General features: G+C 35.0%; 1 protein-coding gene and 1 long non-coding RNA gene across 6 annotated transcripts in view; one reads left to right on the top strand and one right to left on the bottom strand.

The window, feature by feature from the left end:
- Positions 1-10,107, top strand: part of LOC121419827 (kelch-like protein 8) — a 60,895-nt gene extending 50,788 nt beyond the window's left edge. For all 5 annotated transcript variants that reach the window (XM_041614398.1, XM_041614609.1, XM_041614539.1 and 2 more), the window contains exons 4-9: positions 3,221-3,364; positions 5,145-5,259; positions 5,802-5,986; positions 7,108-7,251; positions 7,795-7,996; positions 8,519-10,107. In XM_041614398.1, the coding sequence (XP_041470332.1) occupies positions 3,221-3,364; positions 5,145-5,259; positions 5,802-5,986; positions 7,108-7,251; positions 7,795-7,996; positions 8,519-8,636 (908 nt within the window). In that variant the 3' untranslated portion in view covers positions 8,637-10,107. The remainder of the gene's footprint in view (positions 1-3,220; positions 3,365-5,144; positions 5,260-5,801; positions 5,987-7,107; positions 7,252-7,794; positions 7,997-8,518) is intronic.
- A 245-nt stretch (positions 10,108-10,352) lies between these two features.
- Positions 10,353-14,441, bottom strand: LOC121420141. The gene is made up of 2 exons (XR_005970711.1): positions 11,994-14,441; positions 10,353-11,610 (listed from the first exon to the last, which is right to left on the bottom strand). It is a non-coding gene; the product is annotated as an uncharacterized LOC121420141 (long non-coding RNA).
- Positions 14,442-14,891: the final 450 nt, after the last annotated feature.

Genomic DNA, 14,891 nt, shown 5'->3' on the forward strand with positions numbered 1-14,891 from the left:
TGTGCCGCGGGCGAGACAAAAAACGGGGGCCTTAGAGCGGGCTTATTGGAAAAAGGAGGGTCCTCGGAACAGGCTTCGGAACTACAAATGTTTGTGAAAACGGGGGTCCTTGGAACGTATCGCCAGCATGTGAGTGCGTATGCATCCCTACGGAACGGGTATGCATGTATGATGCAGCTAGCCCGTCGGCACGGCCGCCGGGTGCGCTCGCGCAGAGGAAATAGTCGGACAGTGCTCTGTGGCCGCTTTTCACCAAAATTGCAGCTCATTGTAGCGAATCATTGCAACCGGAACGGCGTAACGAAAAATATGCGAAGCTTTGGAGCGGATTTCTTTCTTCTTTTTTCTCGATATGAAGAAAACGCTATGCTTTGGAGCGGCTTTCTTTGTTCTTTTTCTCAATAAGAGAAAAATGCTATGCCTTGGAACGGAAATTTGAGTGTAAAAATGGGGGTCCCCTCTGCGGGACATACCCACTATGCATTATATACTGAGTGCCCCCCCCCCTCCACCTCTATTTTTCATCAATCACAATCCACACATCAGTTTTTAGGAAGACTTCCAGTGGAAGGTCTTGAAAATTTTAGAGGACTGTCATTAACAATTTGTAGCTTTAAATAGGGAAGGACATATTCTGACATTAATGCCTTGGTACTCTACTAGTGATATACATTAACAGTTTTTAGGAAGACTTCTAATGGAAGGTCTTGAAACTTTTAGAGGACTGTCATTATCCTTTTATAGTAACAATTTGTAAGCTTTAAAATAGGGAAGAACATATTGTGACATCAATGCCTTGGTACTCTACTAGTCATATACATTATCAAACTGAGAAAAGACACAATTGTGTTTTGTCTTGCTTTCAAAGCATTTGATTGATGACACCCTTATAGATAATGATGATTAGCCTTCTCAGGTTGCATTTAAAAGAGTTCAGAGAATTCTTGATAATATGTCAACGGCTTCCCTTTGAGGAGGAGTCACTGTAAGTGAAATTTGTAAGCTAGTCGGATTATCAAAGGAGATGGCTTAAGAATAACTTTTCCCTGAATGACCTTAGATCTCTTCTGAGCATTGGTATCTGATACACTAACCCTTTAAGGGAATATATCACATAATTTTTGTATATTATCCCTAGATATCTGAAAAAGACAAAAAAAAATAATTTTTTTATTTTGCTTTGCTTTAATATTTTCTTGGTTGGATAAAGCATGGAGAAATGGATATAGTGTATGTTTTCAGGCTCAGGTTTCTACACATGTAGGCCTAATAAGGCCCTCGCAGTTGCCACTGCAGACACCAACATTATCGTAAGTAAGGCAAGGTCTGGAAGCCTAAAATGTTTTTATTTTCAGCCAGCATTCAGACACACAAATTCATTGTACAAGCAATACAATCAGGCATTTGAAATTTCAATTATTTTCAGGGCAATGCCACTTTTGTGTAGTCCACATTTCTTTACAAATTTGAAAAATAAAAATTGCACATAAAAAATATGAGAGGGCACTGACGGACAATACAGTGTCTGCCAATATGTAGGACATCAAGGCCATGTTGGCCTAGGGTGGCATTATATAATTTCAAAGTTTAGAATATAGGCCTATTGGTAGACATATAGTATTGTGTGACTCTCTGACCATGGAAAGTTTATTTTTATTTTACAATGTCATGTAAATGTATTCTATTGCCATAAAAAAAATCATTGTTGATTTGGAAACACCACATTCCTTTCATTTTATTACAGTCAAACCTGTCTATCATGGCCTCCCAGGGAAATAGAAAAAGTGGCTGCTGGAGACAGGTGGCCATTAAATACAGGTTCTATAACAAAATTCCTTCTTATGGGGAAGACAATTTTAATAGGTGTCCACTAAAGACAGGTTTTCACAATAGACATGTGGCCACTATTAAGACAGGTTTGACTGTATATTCATGTACAATATTTAGGCTAAATAATAGGCCCTACCCCTATTTAAGGACAATCTTTACATGAGAATCACTGGTATTCTCTGCAAGATGTGGATCGTTGGAGGTTATTCACATTTATCTTGGATTTTTGTAATTCTAGCCCCCCCCCCACATCCCGAACTTAAAACTTAAACTTTGCTATTCATGAATACTCTCATGGAATCTCAATTTAATTCTGAATGGCTGTTGAGCTCTCAGCTCTGTTACCATTACAAAGTGTCATTAACTCTGGATTTTTTCCCCTATCATTTGGAAACTTAATATTTCTTCTTTTTTGTAAACTCATCTGTTACTTCGATGAATAGAGAGCAATTTATCAATCTCCAACATCCTTTTATAGCTATAGATACCATTCTATTCTGGATCACCTTGAAAGGTTATAGAGATATTAACAGAACAAAAATAGAGAGAGGTTATCAGATAAAGAAAGAAAGGCATCTGTATTCTTGGTCTGTGAATCTGAAAAATGTGTAAAGAATTGAAATTATTTGTAATTTTCAGTTTTGTATTCCTTTTGGTTCAGGGATTTTTACTACATTTTTGAAAAATTTTATTGGATCAATTGGTCCAAAATCAGAAATAAAGTAAGGACATGTGCTTTGAATTAGTATTCTTTTATCACAATAAATAAAATCAACAACAAAAAAATGTTTATTTGGTGTTCATTCCTCATTTACAGTGGCCGTGGAATGGTTTTGAAGGGGGGGGGGGGGGGCTGGCCATGCAAAAAATCGCAATCAGATAGTCATGTTTACGTTTTTTTACATTTTGGAAAATTCACAGCCCCTAATTTATTCTTCCCATATCCTTTCTGTTCAAACTTTTCCAAGTTCTATTAACTTTTAAGACTCCAACTAAAACTTTCACGGTTTCTTTAGTACATTTTATAGGTCTACTTTTTGAGAAGCGATGCAACTGTACTTTCCAGAACTTTAGAGAACTTTGTTGGTTTCTTTGTAATTCTTTACCAGAAAACACCAGTCTCATTCAAATACAATGGTACAACTCACTTTGTTATGATGCTCTTCTCAGAAATGATAATCCTAAAAATTCAGTTATAATTGCATTAGAGTTCACTATCCTCTTGCCATTTTTCATTACATCATCTACATGTATGGATATAAAATAGCTGTATTTATAGAATCCTGTGAAAACTATTAACAAAACATATAGAATAAGCATTGATATTGAAAATACTTTACATCAATCTAAAACAATTCCCTTCTTTTGTTATTTCCATTTCCAATCTCAGGAGTTCTTTTTGTCGTGGGCGGACGTGGAGCGACGGGCGACCCCTTCAAATCCAACGAGTGCTATGATCTGCGAAACAATCGTTGGATTCCCGTCACGGAGATGAGCATGAAACGAAGGCACGTCGGGGTCACAGCGACTGACGGTTGGTCGATCTTGCATTGACATCTTTTCAATCCTTTTTTATTGTTCCCCATCCTGTTTATAACATCAATTGTTAAGGTTTATAATTGTAACTTATGTTGTTGGTTATGGACTTGTTACAAAGTCTTTATGGCATTGTTATGCAAGGTGAAGTACAGTGCATCTTGTAGGCTGGTATGTTTTTATAACAATTAACAAAGATTTTTGAAGGAGATCATATTTTTGGCTTCAATATTTTCTTATGATTTCTCTGTAAGTCAAATACCTCTAACCAAAAGAATTTTTGAGAAAAACCTCAAATACATAACATTTTCAAGGTATTCCCAGTGCAGAAATATCAATTGTGTCATCTATTCTTTGTTTTTTTTGTGTGTTAATAAACTACAAGTTCAATGCTTTTGTTCATTGGAAAGCAAGGATTTTTCTTCTGTATGTTCAGATTTCCCCTATACAAAAATACAGAAATGTATATACTCCATTAAGAAGCATGAACAGATATATTAAACCAATCCACAAAGTGGAAAATTAACAAAATGAGACCATTTTTTTTATTCTGTTCTTCACATATAAATACATGTCTACATTTAATATAGAATAGGAAGAAAGAAAGGATGTCAGAAATTGTCATTTTAATAGGTTCAAGCTTGAAGCAAAGGTTTAAAGTTGTTGAACAAAAATGTATATCATATCAACTGTTCTGAGTTCATCAACATAATAGGAGAAAAATAAATGCTTTGGAATTTGAAAAAAAAACACCATCTAAAGTTGAAAGAAATCTCTACATTTACACAAAACATGCCATTTAACAAACTGCAATCATTGTGATGTCAAATGGAAAAGTCAGTTTTCTTAATATACATGTATACAGTAGAGGGATTTGTATTTATAGATCATAACTGAAAAACAGCCATTGAGGATTTATCAGGTCGAGACCACTATTGTGTCTTGGCGATGATAATGATAACGTCAGGTTGTTAGATTAGTAGGTCACGGAGAGTTTAGGTTTGGTATTTAATGGATTTCTTTTTGGAGATATCCATTTTCTGACCCATTTCTTGTTAAAATCAGTTCGTGCACTTTGTATATCAATTCTATTTCTGTTGTGTAATCCTGCTTGTATCATTGACTTGGAAATGTACTTTGCATATCAAGTTTCAGTTCGGCTTCTGTTACCCACAATTCATAATAACAGGAAGTTCATTTAGGGAGCCATCTGACTTATATTTACATAATGATTATACACATCCTTACATGTAGCTATAGTTACAATAAACTTCAATCAAATTGTTTGAGGTATAGATAACTTAAGAGAGTGGAAAAAGACTTTCATGCAAATGTGGTTTTATCTTCATTTTCGCACTAAAAGACTTTCAAATTCTTATCAGTATTACACGTCAAGAGTTTGTTCCTACGAGAATGATATGATAAGAATTGATATATACCAGTAAAGTGTTAACTTCATTCTGCAACTTGGAACTTGAAATGTACTTTCTCATGCCATAAAAGCCCTCAAATTTCCATACTGTCAGGAGAAGGTCAAATTTTGGTGTTGTACATTTCTGTATAAAAGCACAAATAAAATATTTGAAAAAGGACAAAAAAATGTCTAAGAAATATGAGAGGGTGTGAGATGGTCTTGGATTGGTTTAAGCCCTGTGATACAATGGTGTTTTCATAATGCTGCAATACATTTATGTACATCCCTAACAATTCACATTTGCCTTTTTATAAACAATTACAAGTATTTGAAGTAAATGTACTTGTGTCTGTTTTCTTTGCAGCTGGTCACATCTTTGCTGTTGGTGGATTTGACGGAAGGGACCATCTCAACACTGCAGAGAAGTTTGATCCTCATACAAACAAATGGACAAATCTAGCACCCATGGCTAAAGCAAGGTATGTCATATGTAATCTTTTAAATATACTCAGCACCAAGGTATAGAGGGGAAGGTGGTCATTATTACACCCCCCCTCCCCCCAAAAAAAAGAAACAATTCATTTTTTGATTGAAAATAAGGGTATTGCACAGATAACATAACACAGCCATTCCTTGTCTATTCATTCTCTTTCTGCTTTGATATTTATTGATAATAAAAAAATTGTTGTCCCTTGCCCCAACATCCCCCCCCCCCACCATAGATGTGGTTAGAACCACAAGAATATCAAGGAATAGAAATTTTAACATTTCTTTGCTCCTTGCTATTAATGAAGTACAGTGTACGATAAAAAAAATTCATTTCTGCAATATTTGTAGAAGTGGATATACATGTAGGCTTTATGGCTTGCCTGAGAGGGGAAAGTCTGGGGCTCATGATTTGATAGTACATGTACATCATCGGATTGTGTTTTTAGTGTCTTCCAGGAGGGGATCCATGGCATGGTGCACTAAAGTACTAATTTCCAAAGCCTGGTATTTTCCATACTTGCTTTTACCACAGGAGAGGCCTTGGTGTAACACAGTTGGGCACTCCCATCTACGCCATCGGAGGACTGGACGATAACCTGTGCTACAGTGACGTGGAGCGATACGACCCTCAGACAAACTCCTGGAGTCTTGCTCAATCTATGAACTGTGCCCGAGGTGGTGTGGCGGTGGCTGTTCTCAATGGTCTGATCTATGCTGGTGAGTGTCAGTCAGTCAGAAGTCAAAATACTCAAAATTTAGTTTTGTCCTTGTGAACGGCCAGAGTCATCTCAGGGAACCTCCCACCTCCATTTTGCTTGATTCAGTGCATCCTCGGCCCACTATTCTATACTCCTCCACCACTTCCAACTACCATGTCTTCTTTGGCCATCCCCTCCTCAAATCACCTATCTCAAACTCCAAAGCCCTTCGTAATACAGGCCTGTCATCCTTCTTCAGCATTCATGCATGCACCAATGTATCCCTGTTGGAATGATAAAAAAAAAAACAGAAAGGCAATTATTGCGTTAGTGACAGAGTTACCACATTCTGTAGAGGCCAGGGGGTGTTTCACCAAGACTTAAGTATGACTAAGTTGCAGTTAAATGCCGACCCGTACCCGATATGCAATGCGCACTCTTATTGATCTATACGCAGTAGTGCGCCTATTTGCCATGATCTGATCAATGGGGTGATGTCTTTTATACTGCATGCAACTAGGCATCTCGGTGCGACTCTAAGTCATACTTAAATCTTTGTAAAACACCCCCCTGGCCTGGTAGAGACCCATATTCTCAGAGTTGGTTTTGCAAAACTGAATGCTGAAACCAAAGCATTAAACATGAACTAAGTACCTTGTGACAAAAACAAGCAATCATTGCGTACCTTTTCCTGATATATATGCACTAGATTCAGCTTGATTAATGCAAGAAGTCTGCATAAATCTTGGTTACAAAAGCAGATTTAGTCATTTGTAGAAAAAATACAGAATGACAGTGAAAAGAATCAAAACTTTGAAACAGATCGATTTGTTTTCAAATACTTACATGTATTGATCAGATTTGCCACTATTCAAAGATGATTTCCATGTATTTCAAGTATTAAAATGAGTATTTCCAAATTTCAGAATTGAGCTTTATCTACGTTGCAAATGTAAGTTTTTTTTTTGCCATACACCTGCAGCTGTGTAATATGGCAGAGTAAAGATTTTTTTAAAATATCTTTCAAGCATGGAGTATAACATGACATGAAAAAATATTATATTTTCTGCTCTAATACATAATAAAACTCCTTACTGACTTGTTTTACCAATAAATATTCTGATGTGATTTGTTTTGTAGTTGGAGGCAATGATGGATCATCCACGTTGAATTCTTGTGAGCGTTATGACCCTCATCTTAACAAGTGGACGATTATAACACCTATGAATACCAGGAGAGCTGGGGGAGGAGCAGCAGTCATCGATGGTTTCCTCTATGCTATTGGTATGTAACCCAAGATGCCTTGGAGAACTTTTCATGGACAGTTTTCTCAGTGATTTTAAATGAATGATTTGCTCTTAGCCAATCAGATGCAAGGATTTACAGTAGTTTAAAATCACTGACAAATGTTTTCATGAAACACTCCCCTAATTGCTACATGTATGAAAAGACAAGGAAAATTATATGATGACTCGGCTCTAAACCCATAATATGTTGCCATGTGTAGACAAGAATTTCTGTGAAAAGTTGAAAAAGTCATCTTAATATTTAAAATGGAATTCAAAACAATTGTCATATTTGAAACACATATTTGTAAAATCAAACAAACATGAGATATCAGTATACCCTGCACAGGAATATGTTTAATACTTTTTTTTATTGCTGAATATTTCAATGTATTTGCATAGTATTTGTCTCTTGTCTAAATTCTAGTAATTAAGCGTGTAACATTTGTCTGGCAATGGAAGAGGCTTATGACTGGGTGTAGCGGAGAATCCATTTGGTTTGTATATGTCTTTGACTGTATCTCTATTTTTATTTTGGCAGGTGGTTTTGACCACAGCTCACCCCTCAACACAGTGGAACGCTACGACCCCCAGAAGAACGACTGGATCAGCATGACCCCCATGTCCACCAGTAGGGGCGGGGTAGGTGTGTCCGTTCTTGGGGGCAAGATTTTTGCCATCGGGGGACACAACGGGTCCAATTATCTCACATCGGTGGAATGCTACGATCCTATAACGAACAGGTGAGAAAAGAAAAATTTAGCAGGTTTGTTATGTAAAGACAAGTCTTACTTTCTCATGAGCAGTCAACTGTGAACTACATATTTCCTACATGTTTTTTAGGCATTTAGAACCTTTCTTTCAATGTATTTTACTGGACCCATTAGCCATTGGTGATTTTTAGATGGGGAAATAAAAGAGATGGGACACACAAATCCTGTTTCTGGTTTCAATGATTATAGTTCAGAAATCAATTTCATTCAATAATTATAACATAGGTAAATAATTTCTATTGTTGGGAATATAAAAAGTTCTTTTTTTGAAGGTTCCAGAATTTTCAGTTAAGATTATGAGAGGATGTTGTAGTGTTGTAGCTCAGTGGATAAGTCTCTGAACTTTGAACCACAATGTCTCGGTTTCAAATCCCACCCCTGCGCTCATGTTCTTTGGCAAGGCACTTATCTGATGCAGTCCTTAAAAACATTGTATTAAGCACTATACAAATTTTGCATTTTTTACTTTTACTTGTATTTATTTTTTTTCAGTTGGTCAGCCGTCCAGGACATTGGGACGTGCAGGGCGGGAGCGGGAGTTGCCATCTGCCATTGCCTTATTTCATCCCTCAAGGAGATTCCTCGACCGAACATGGTGAGCTGTGTATGACGGAGGCAGGAACCCCGAGTGGCAGTTTCCACAAGAGGAGAGCGTTTAAACTCTTAAACATTATGAAAGATGTCTAGGACAATGGCAGAGTAGCAATCTTGTCAGTGTTTCTGTAACTTTCACTTGCACCTTGAGTTTTAGGATGTATTGACTGAGGAGAAGTTCTCTGATAGCTCTAAAGTTGATTTGAATGACATCTGATGCAGCTTTATATACTACTTGAATAATGAACTTTTAGAGTTATATCTGCATGAAAAGAATATGGTGTGTTTTGTGGTCTATATATAGCATTGTCTATCTAGAAGTATTCTATTGTGAGGCACACAATTATTGGCATAAGCCATGTTCAAGCTATCACTTCTAGTGCAGTCAAGTAAGGACTGCTGCCCGGTACACACATCTCAACTGGGTTTACGGCAAAGCATCGTGGATTGACTTCTTGCAAAGGTAATAAATGCTGTGACAGGGTGTTGAACCCACGACCCCCTGATTTGAAGGTCAAGAGTCCGAACCATCAGATCAGATCCCTTCCAGGTGACTTAGGGGAGTCACACGATGATGATGTCTTCGACCTGGCTTGTTCTCTGGTGCAGGATGTGGTGATTCCTAGTTTGTCTTGAAGACATTATACCACTGAGGAACAACAAGAACATGAACTTCTATTGCCTACGGCAATCAGTAGTGTAGTCATGGATTGCACCATGAAAATCAAATAGATAACTAGAATCCATAAGGAGTGTGTGCTCACTGTGACAGATAGATCATAGATCCAAAGGTCTCCATTGAAAACATGTGGCTTAGTACCACGATGACTGTTGTTAAATTGACTTGAAAGATGGTGGATGGATGCATGTATAACAGTTATGTCGTTTCTCTGCAACAAAAAAAACATCTGTTCATGTAGAATTGTAGATATGTCCAATTAATCATTGATTAAGAAAAAAATGTTATTATGGACTTGACTAGATACACTGTACTATGATATTCAAGATATTAGAGTGTGAGGGGAAAATATTTCTAAAATAAGAAATCATTGCAGCTCCTGTCTGCATTCTGCGTTCATTCCTAAGTGTCTTCATACATGTATCTTTTCATACTTTTCTATTTAACTTTCTTCCATTCTTCAATGTGTAATATCTCAGCATGTTACTGAATTGAACATAAAATGTGTGGTGTCTTTGATGAAAATAATAATATATGCATTAAAATAATATGCCCAAAGCACTGTATAATACAAAATAAAGTTCTGCTCAAGTGCTTAAAAGTTTAAAAAAGGATATTAGACAGAAAATAAGTAGGTTTCGATTTTTTTGTGTTATTTTACCAAATGACATGAACAGATGCTGCTGCTGCTGCGAAGACTATTTCAAACAATGACAGGTGAAGCTTCTGCATTGTTGACCTTTCGAGTGTATTTTGGGAATCTGTGTATGAAGAGTCTGTTGTAGAATGTAATGAATAATGAAAATGATGGAATCATGGAAGTTATTGTGGTGTCAGGCTATTTATAATCCAACTATTTAGATAGGAGGCTTATTGTTGCCAGTTGTTCAAAAGGCTTTACTCTGTCAGGTTCATGCATCATTATCCTAAAAGTATTCTTTAATGCAGTAGTCAATGAGTAGACATCTATATTGGTTAATTATACATGTATATTGCCTTGGATGTATTCACTATCATCACTGTTTACCATGATGCTCTATTTTGGTTCCATGGCATATGCTCTGGCGACAATTGCTCTGGCGACAATTGCTCTGCTGTAAATTCCACACACTAATGGACTTACCAACTTAAACACTTTATCCTAACCCTAAACCTAACATAACACCATATTGCAACCCTAACCCTATATCTTAAAGACAAAATACAGCCCAGAGCAATTGTCGCTGGATAAAATGTTGTGTCAGTCGCAGCCTGAGGCTTTGCATGGAATTTACAACTAATTGCAGGTTAAAATTGTTCCTAAACTTCATTTTCAATCTTGAAGTTGATTGCTTTTCTGCTTCTCAAAACAGAGCATGATTTTGCTTTTCTAGAGTTAAAAAGTGATTCATTAATTGCAAAATTTGAATTTAGTTGGTCTGGTTCAAACTTTTCCTTTGATTAAGTATGTATGTACTTAAAGGAAAATGAAACTCAAAATCTCATACAACTCAACATCATTGATAAATACTGGGCAATCAAAATGAGTGCACTTATACCCCAATCCGATTTCCTGGTAAGGAGCTTCACCTATTCATAATTGTTATTCTTCGGGTTCAAAGTCTCTGGATGAAGGTTGCCATTTTCCCGGGGTTTGTTCAAATTGTGATGTCAGTGATGAACTACATCTCTAAGTAGATATCTACATTATAGATTCTACATTTTCCAAACTGGCAAACTGGCAAATTAACCATAATTTGCCAATTTTGAAATCGTAGATGTGGGTGTAAAATTTATTATCAAAATTCATCAAATCATATTTCAAAACTATATAATAAAAAAAACAAATTGTGGATCAATATTTTAATGAGTTTAATGTGCACCGGTATATTTGATTTATTATTCAAAAAATAGAATGTATAATAGGCATATGTACATGTATTAGAGATGTAGTTCGTCGCCGACGTCACAATTTTAACTAACCCCGTGAAAAATGGCGACCTCCATCCAAAGACTTTGAACCAGAAGCCCATCTTTGAAAGAGGTGATACTCCATACCAGGTGGATTCATTTTGATTATCCTACATTTTCTCAATGATATTATGTGATATTAGATTTTGAGTTAAATTTCGAGTTCAATTTTAAGTTAATACTTATCAATTAACTAAAACTTTGAATTTGCAAATTTCAATTTTTTTCTATAGTTGAATCCGATGCATTAATTGAAATTTGAAATTAATGGCTATGGTTAAAACTGATCCATAAATTGCAAATGTGCATCAATTGTAATTAAGTTTCATGCTACCCCCCCCCTTATACTCATTTGACTTAACTTAAAGGTTTTGTTTAACTTTGTGAGCAGCGGATTTAAAAAAATTCTCAAACCAAGATGAAATATGTGTACCAGTGCATGTATTAGAACTAATAAACCCTGAAAACAACCATTATTGAGAATGAAAGGCTAAAACTACAAGGCAAACCCCGATTTTGTAAATAGGCGTCTTATAGACGCCTAAATAGTACACATAAGTGTATGGGATGAAATTAAGATGGTGTTTCCGGTCACTTTATATTTCAATTTTTGAAGCACTAAATAATTATTTTAGAACGCAATTTTTTCTGGGCTTCATTTTTGTAACATATCCTAGACACAGGTGACAAGTGTGACCTTCTAGCTCAGATTTTTTAAAAGTCAAACCAATGTTAACCAATCACTTTAATGCCTATTCCACACCCTTCATGTAAAGACATTGTTAAACTAAATATTTTAGCAGTCTGTTAACCATTCAGTGTCTTTCATAGTTTTTCCACTCACCATTTTTTTTTTGTATGTGTGGCAATGGGAGGATTAACAAGGAAAGAAGCCAAGTAAGGTTGCTACAAAAAATGCTGTTGGGACTTCATTCATTGTGTAATGATATTGAGAATGTAACAGTGTAAATAATAGCAATATGAAGTGTATGTTGTAAAATTCATCATTTATTTATCTTCATTTGTTTATATTTGGACTTTAAATTCAAGGAATAAATAGTTCTGAGGGGTAAATTCACAATCGAGATGTTGTAAATGAATTTCCCTCAATTTCCAACTTATTTTTCTCTGACATGTACTAGGAGTCTTACTTTCAATAAGAAAAAAAAGAAAGAGAACTAGATATGTTATAGATATCAATCACAAGTGTATCTATGATTTTTTTAAATATTTTTTTACTGTTAGATATTGTTATCTTTGAATTTGCTTGTGTTTTCCATTGATGCCCAACAGATATGCAATGAAGTATGAAATTTCCCTCTTTATATAAATGAGAGGATTCATTTAATATGAAATACGTTTCGCTCATTAAATGAAAAATAAAAATTGTCCAATAGAAAAGGTGTATTTTCATACAAAGCTTATTGCCATCTTAGAGCAAAATATATTATGTGTGATAACCTATTGCCAATTTTATTTGAAGGTTGGTTGAAAAATGACTTATGATTAAATTTCTTGCTATTTCTGCATGAAATGTAAGATTAAGAATTAAAAGATTTGGTCCTACCACGTCAGACCAAAAGACGTTAAAAGATGGGAGTTGCTGCTTCCGTTTGGCGTTCAATGATTTAAGGGATAACACCTCGTTGATCTGGTGCTGCACAGTGGCTGCCAATCAATTGGGCAAAAATTAGGAGTATTTGTACTTCAGATTTCATTTTGAACAATAAAAATATCGATTTCATTCTAAATATGTGCAGAAAAATTGATGTCTGCCTATTAATAAGACCTTAAAGTATAATGGGCAACAAACTTGTAACAATATGTTTATTTCTGGGGAATTACAATTCCATAATTTCAGAAATCAAATTTGTTTCACTAGATGCCATCACAGCATCAAGAATAGTATACAATAGACTTGATGCATGGCTGATTGACAAGTGGTGGGTGAAGCTTCGTACTCTACTGCTATGCCAGGCATTCATTCCAGCAGAGAAAACATCTTTGTTTTGTACAATTTAGGAAATTCAAACACCATTTGAAACAAATAGTTTATTATTTCTACATTATTTCCTATTTTTATTCAGGTGTTGTATGGGAATGTAATTTTCCTTTCAAAACTCAGTCACTGTCTAGGAAATGCATTTTGTTGCCCTCTCTCTTAAAATAGTTTTACTCACTCGTGCATTGAATATGCGTATCATATTTTGCATCAAATTGAAGAGGGGCTCTAAACTTAGAAAATTTGTGTTATGAAAAAAAAACATTGATGACCCTCATTTTCATTTAGGAATGCACTTCAATTACAGTTTCATTGGTAGATTGGGAACTATGAATACTTTTTAGTACCACAAACTCTATTGTATGATATGTATATATAAGAGATGAATTTTTTTTACTGAAATATTCTACATATTTTAAAATGAGACCAGTTTTGTTCTCTTTCAAAGCAATATTAGTTCTTATTTGAATTCTTTAGATAATTTTGTCTATATTTTTTTCTTGTGAAGTTCAAATGGAACAGAATATGAATGTTACTTAATTGTTTTAATGTTATGTGTCCATGTGGTCGACAATGTATTTACAAATATATATGCATATGCCTTGCATCTCACTTTTGCAGCAACAGTAAAAAATGAAAATGAATTAAAATGAATTTAAGTCTGCATATGAAATGGACTTTTGATCGTTGACATTTTACTTTCAATTTACTATTTCTTATATATACGATTTAAATTTCAGCCTATGAAATTTTCTTCAATAAAGATATATTGTATCCAGAGGTGTTATGGTCCAGTGGGTAAGTCTCTGGACTTTGACCCACAAGGTACTGGTTCAAAGCCCTGCTGCACTCATATCCTTTGAGAAGACCTTTTATCTACATGTTTCTCAGATTCTTTATTCTCTCAATTATTTTGCTTGTAAAGGAGAAGAGGTTTAGATTTGCATCTGATTTAATTAATAGAGAAATTTGCTAATGCTACTATTGCCTGTTTGTAATGATGTTCGAATAACAAAGGACATAGTCATTCTTTATGCTACTTCTGAAAATCTTCCAGAATCACAATCTTCCATTGTATTTCATTGATATGTTGTTCGATGTATTATTATTTTGAAATTCACAAGAGATGATATTTTTCTACTTACACTGTATTTGGATGTGGCAAGCATAACTAAATAAAGAAAAAGAAAGCAATACTTTTTTTTTCTTGTTTTGTCTTTGTATTAAGTTCTTACATGCTATTTAAATCAAATTAAGATCTGCTTATAATTCACAAAATATTATCTTACTTTTAATCTTAAAGAGAATTCTAAACATTATAATTCCATGGCTCTGAGAAGCGGGGGTCCTGGAGGTTGCAACCCCAGAAATTTTACTAGGACTTTGTAGCTCCCCTCAATATTTTTTTCTGTATGTCATTATGCTTCATTGACAAACTTATCACACAGCGAACAGTCACAAATCCTTTTTTTTTTAATTTTTAAAAATTACTTTAATTTCTTTATCGAAATCCTCTTACATTAAAGGACAAGTCTATCTCAAAAAATGTTGATTTGAATCAATAGAGAACTAGAAATTTGATGTAGTGATTGGTGATTTTTTACCTGATTGCTAAGAAAGCATGAATGCTTGTAAGCAAG

Source organism: Lytechinus variegatus, chromosome 1, assembly GCF_018143015.1.
Source record: "Lytechinus variegatus isolate NC3 chromosome 1, Lvar_3.0, whole genome shotgun sequence".
In the NCBI taxonomy this organism is placed as follows: Eukaryota; Metazoa; Echinodermata; class Echinoidea; order Temnopleuroida; family Toxopneustidae; genus Lytechinus; species Lytechinus variegatus.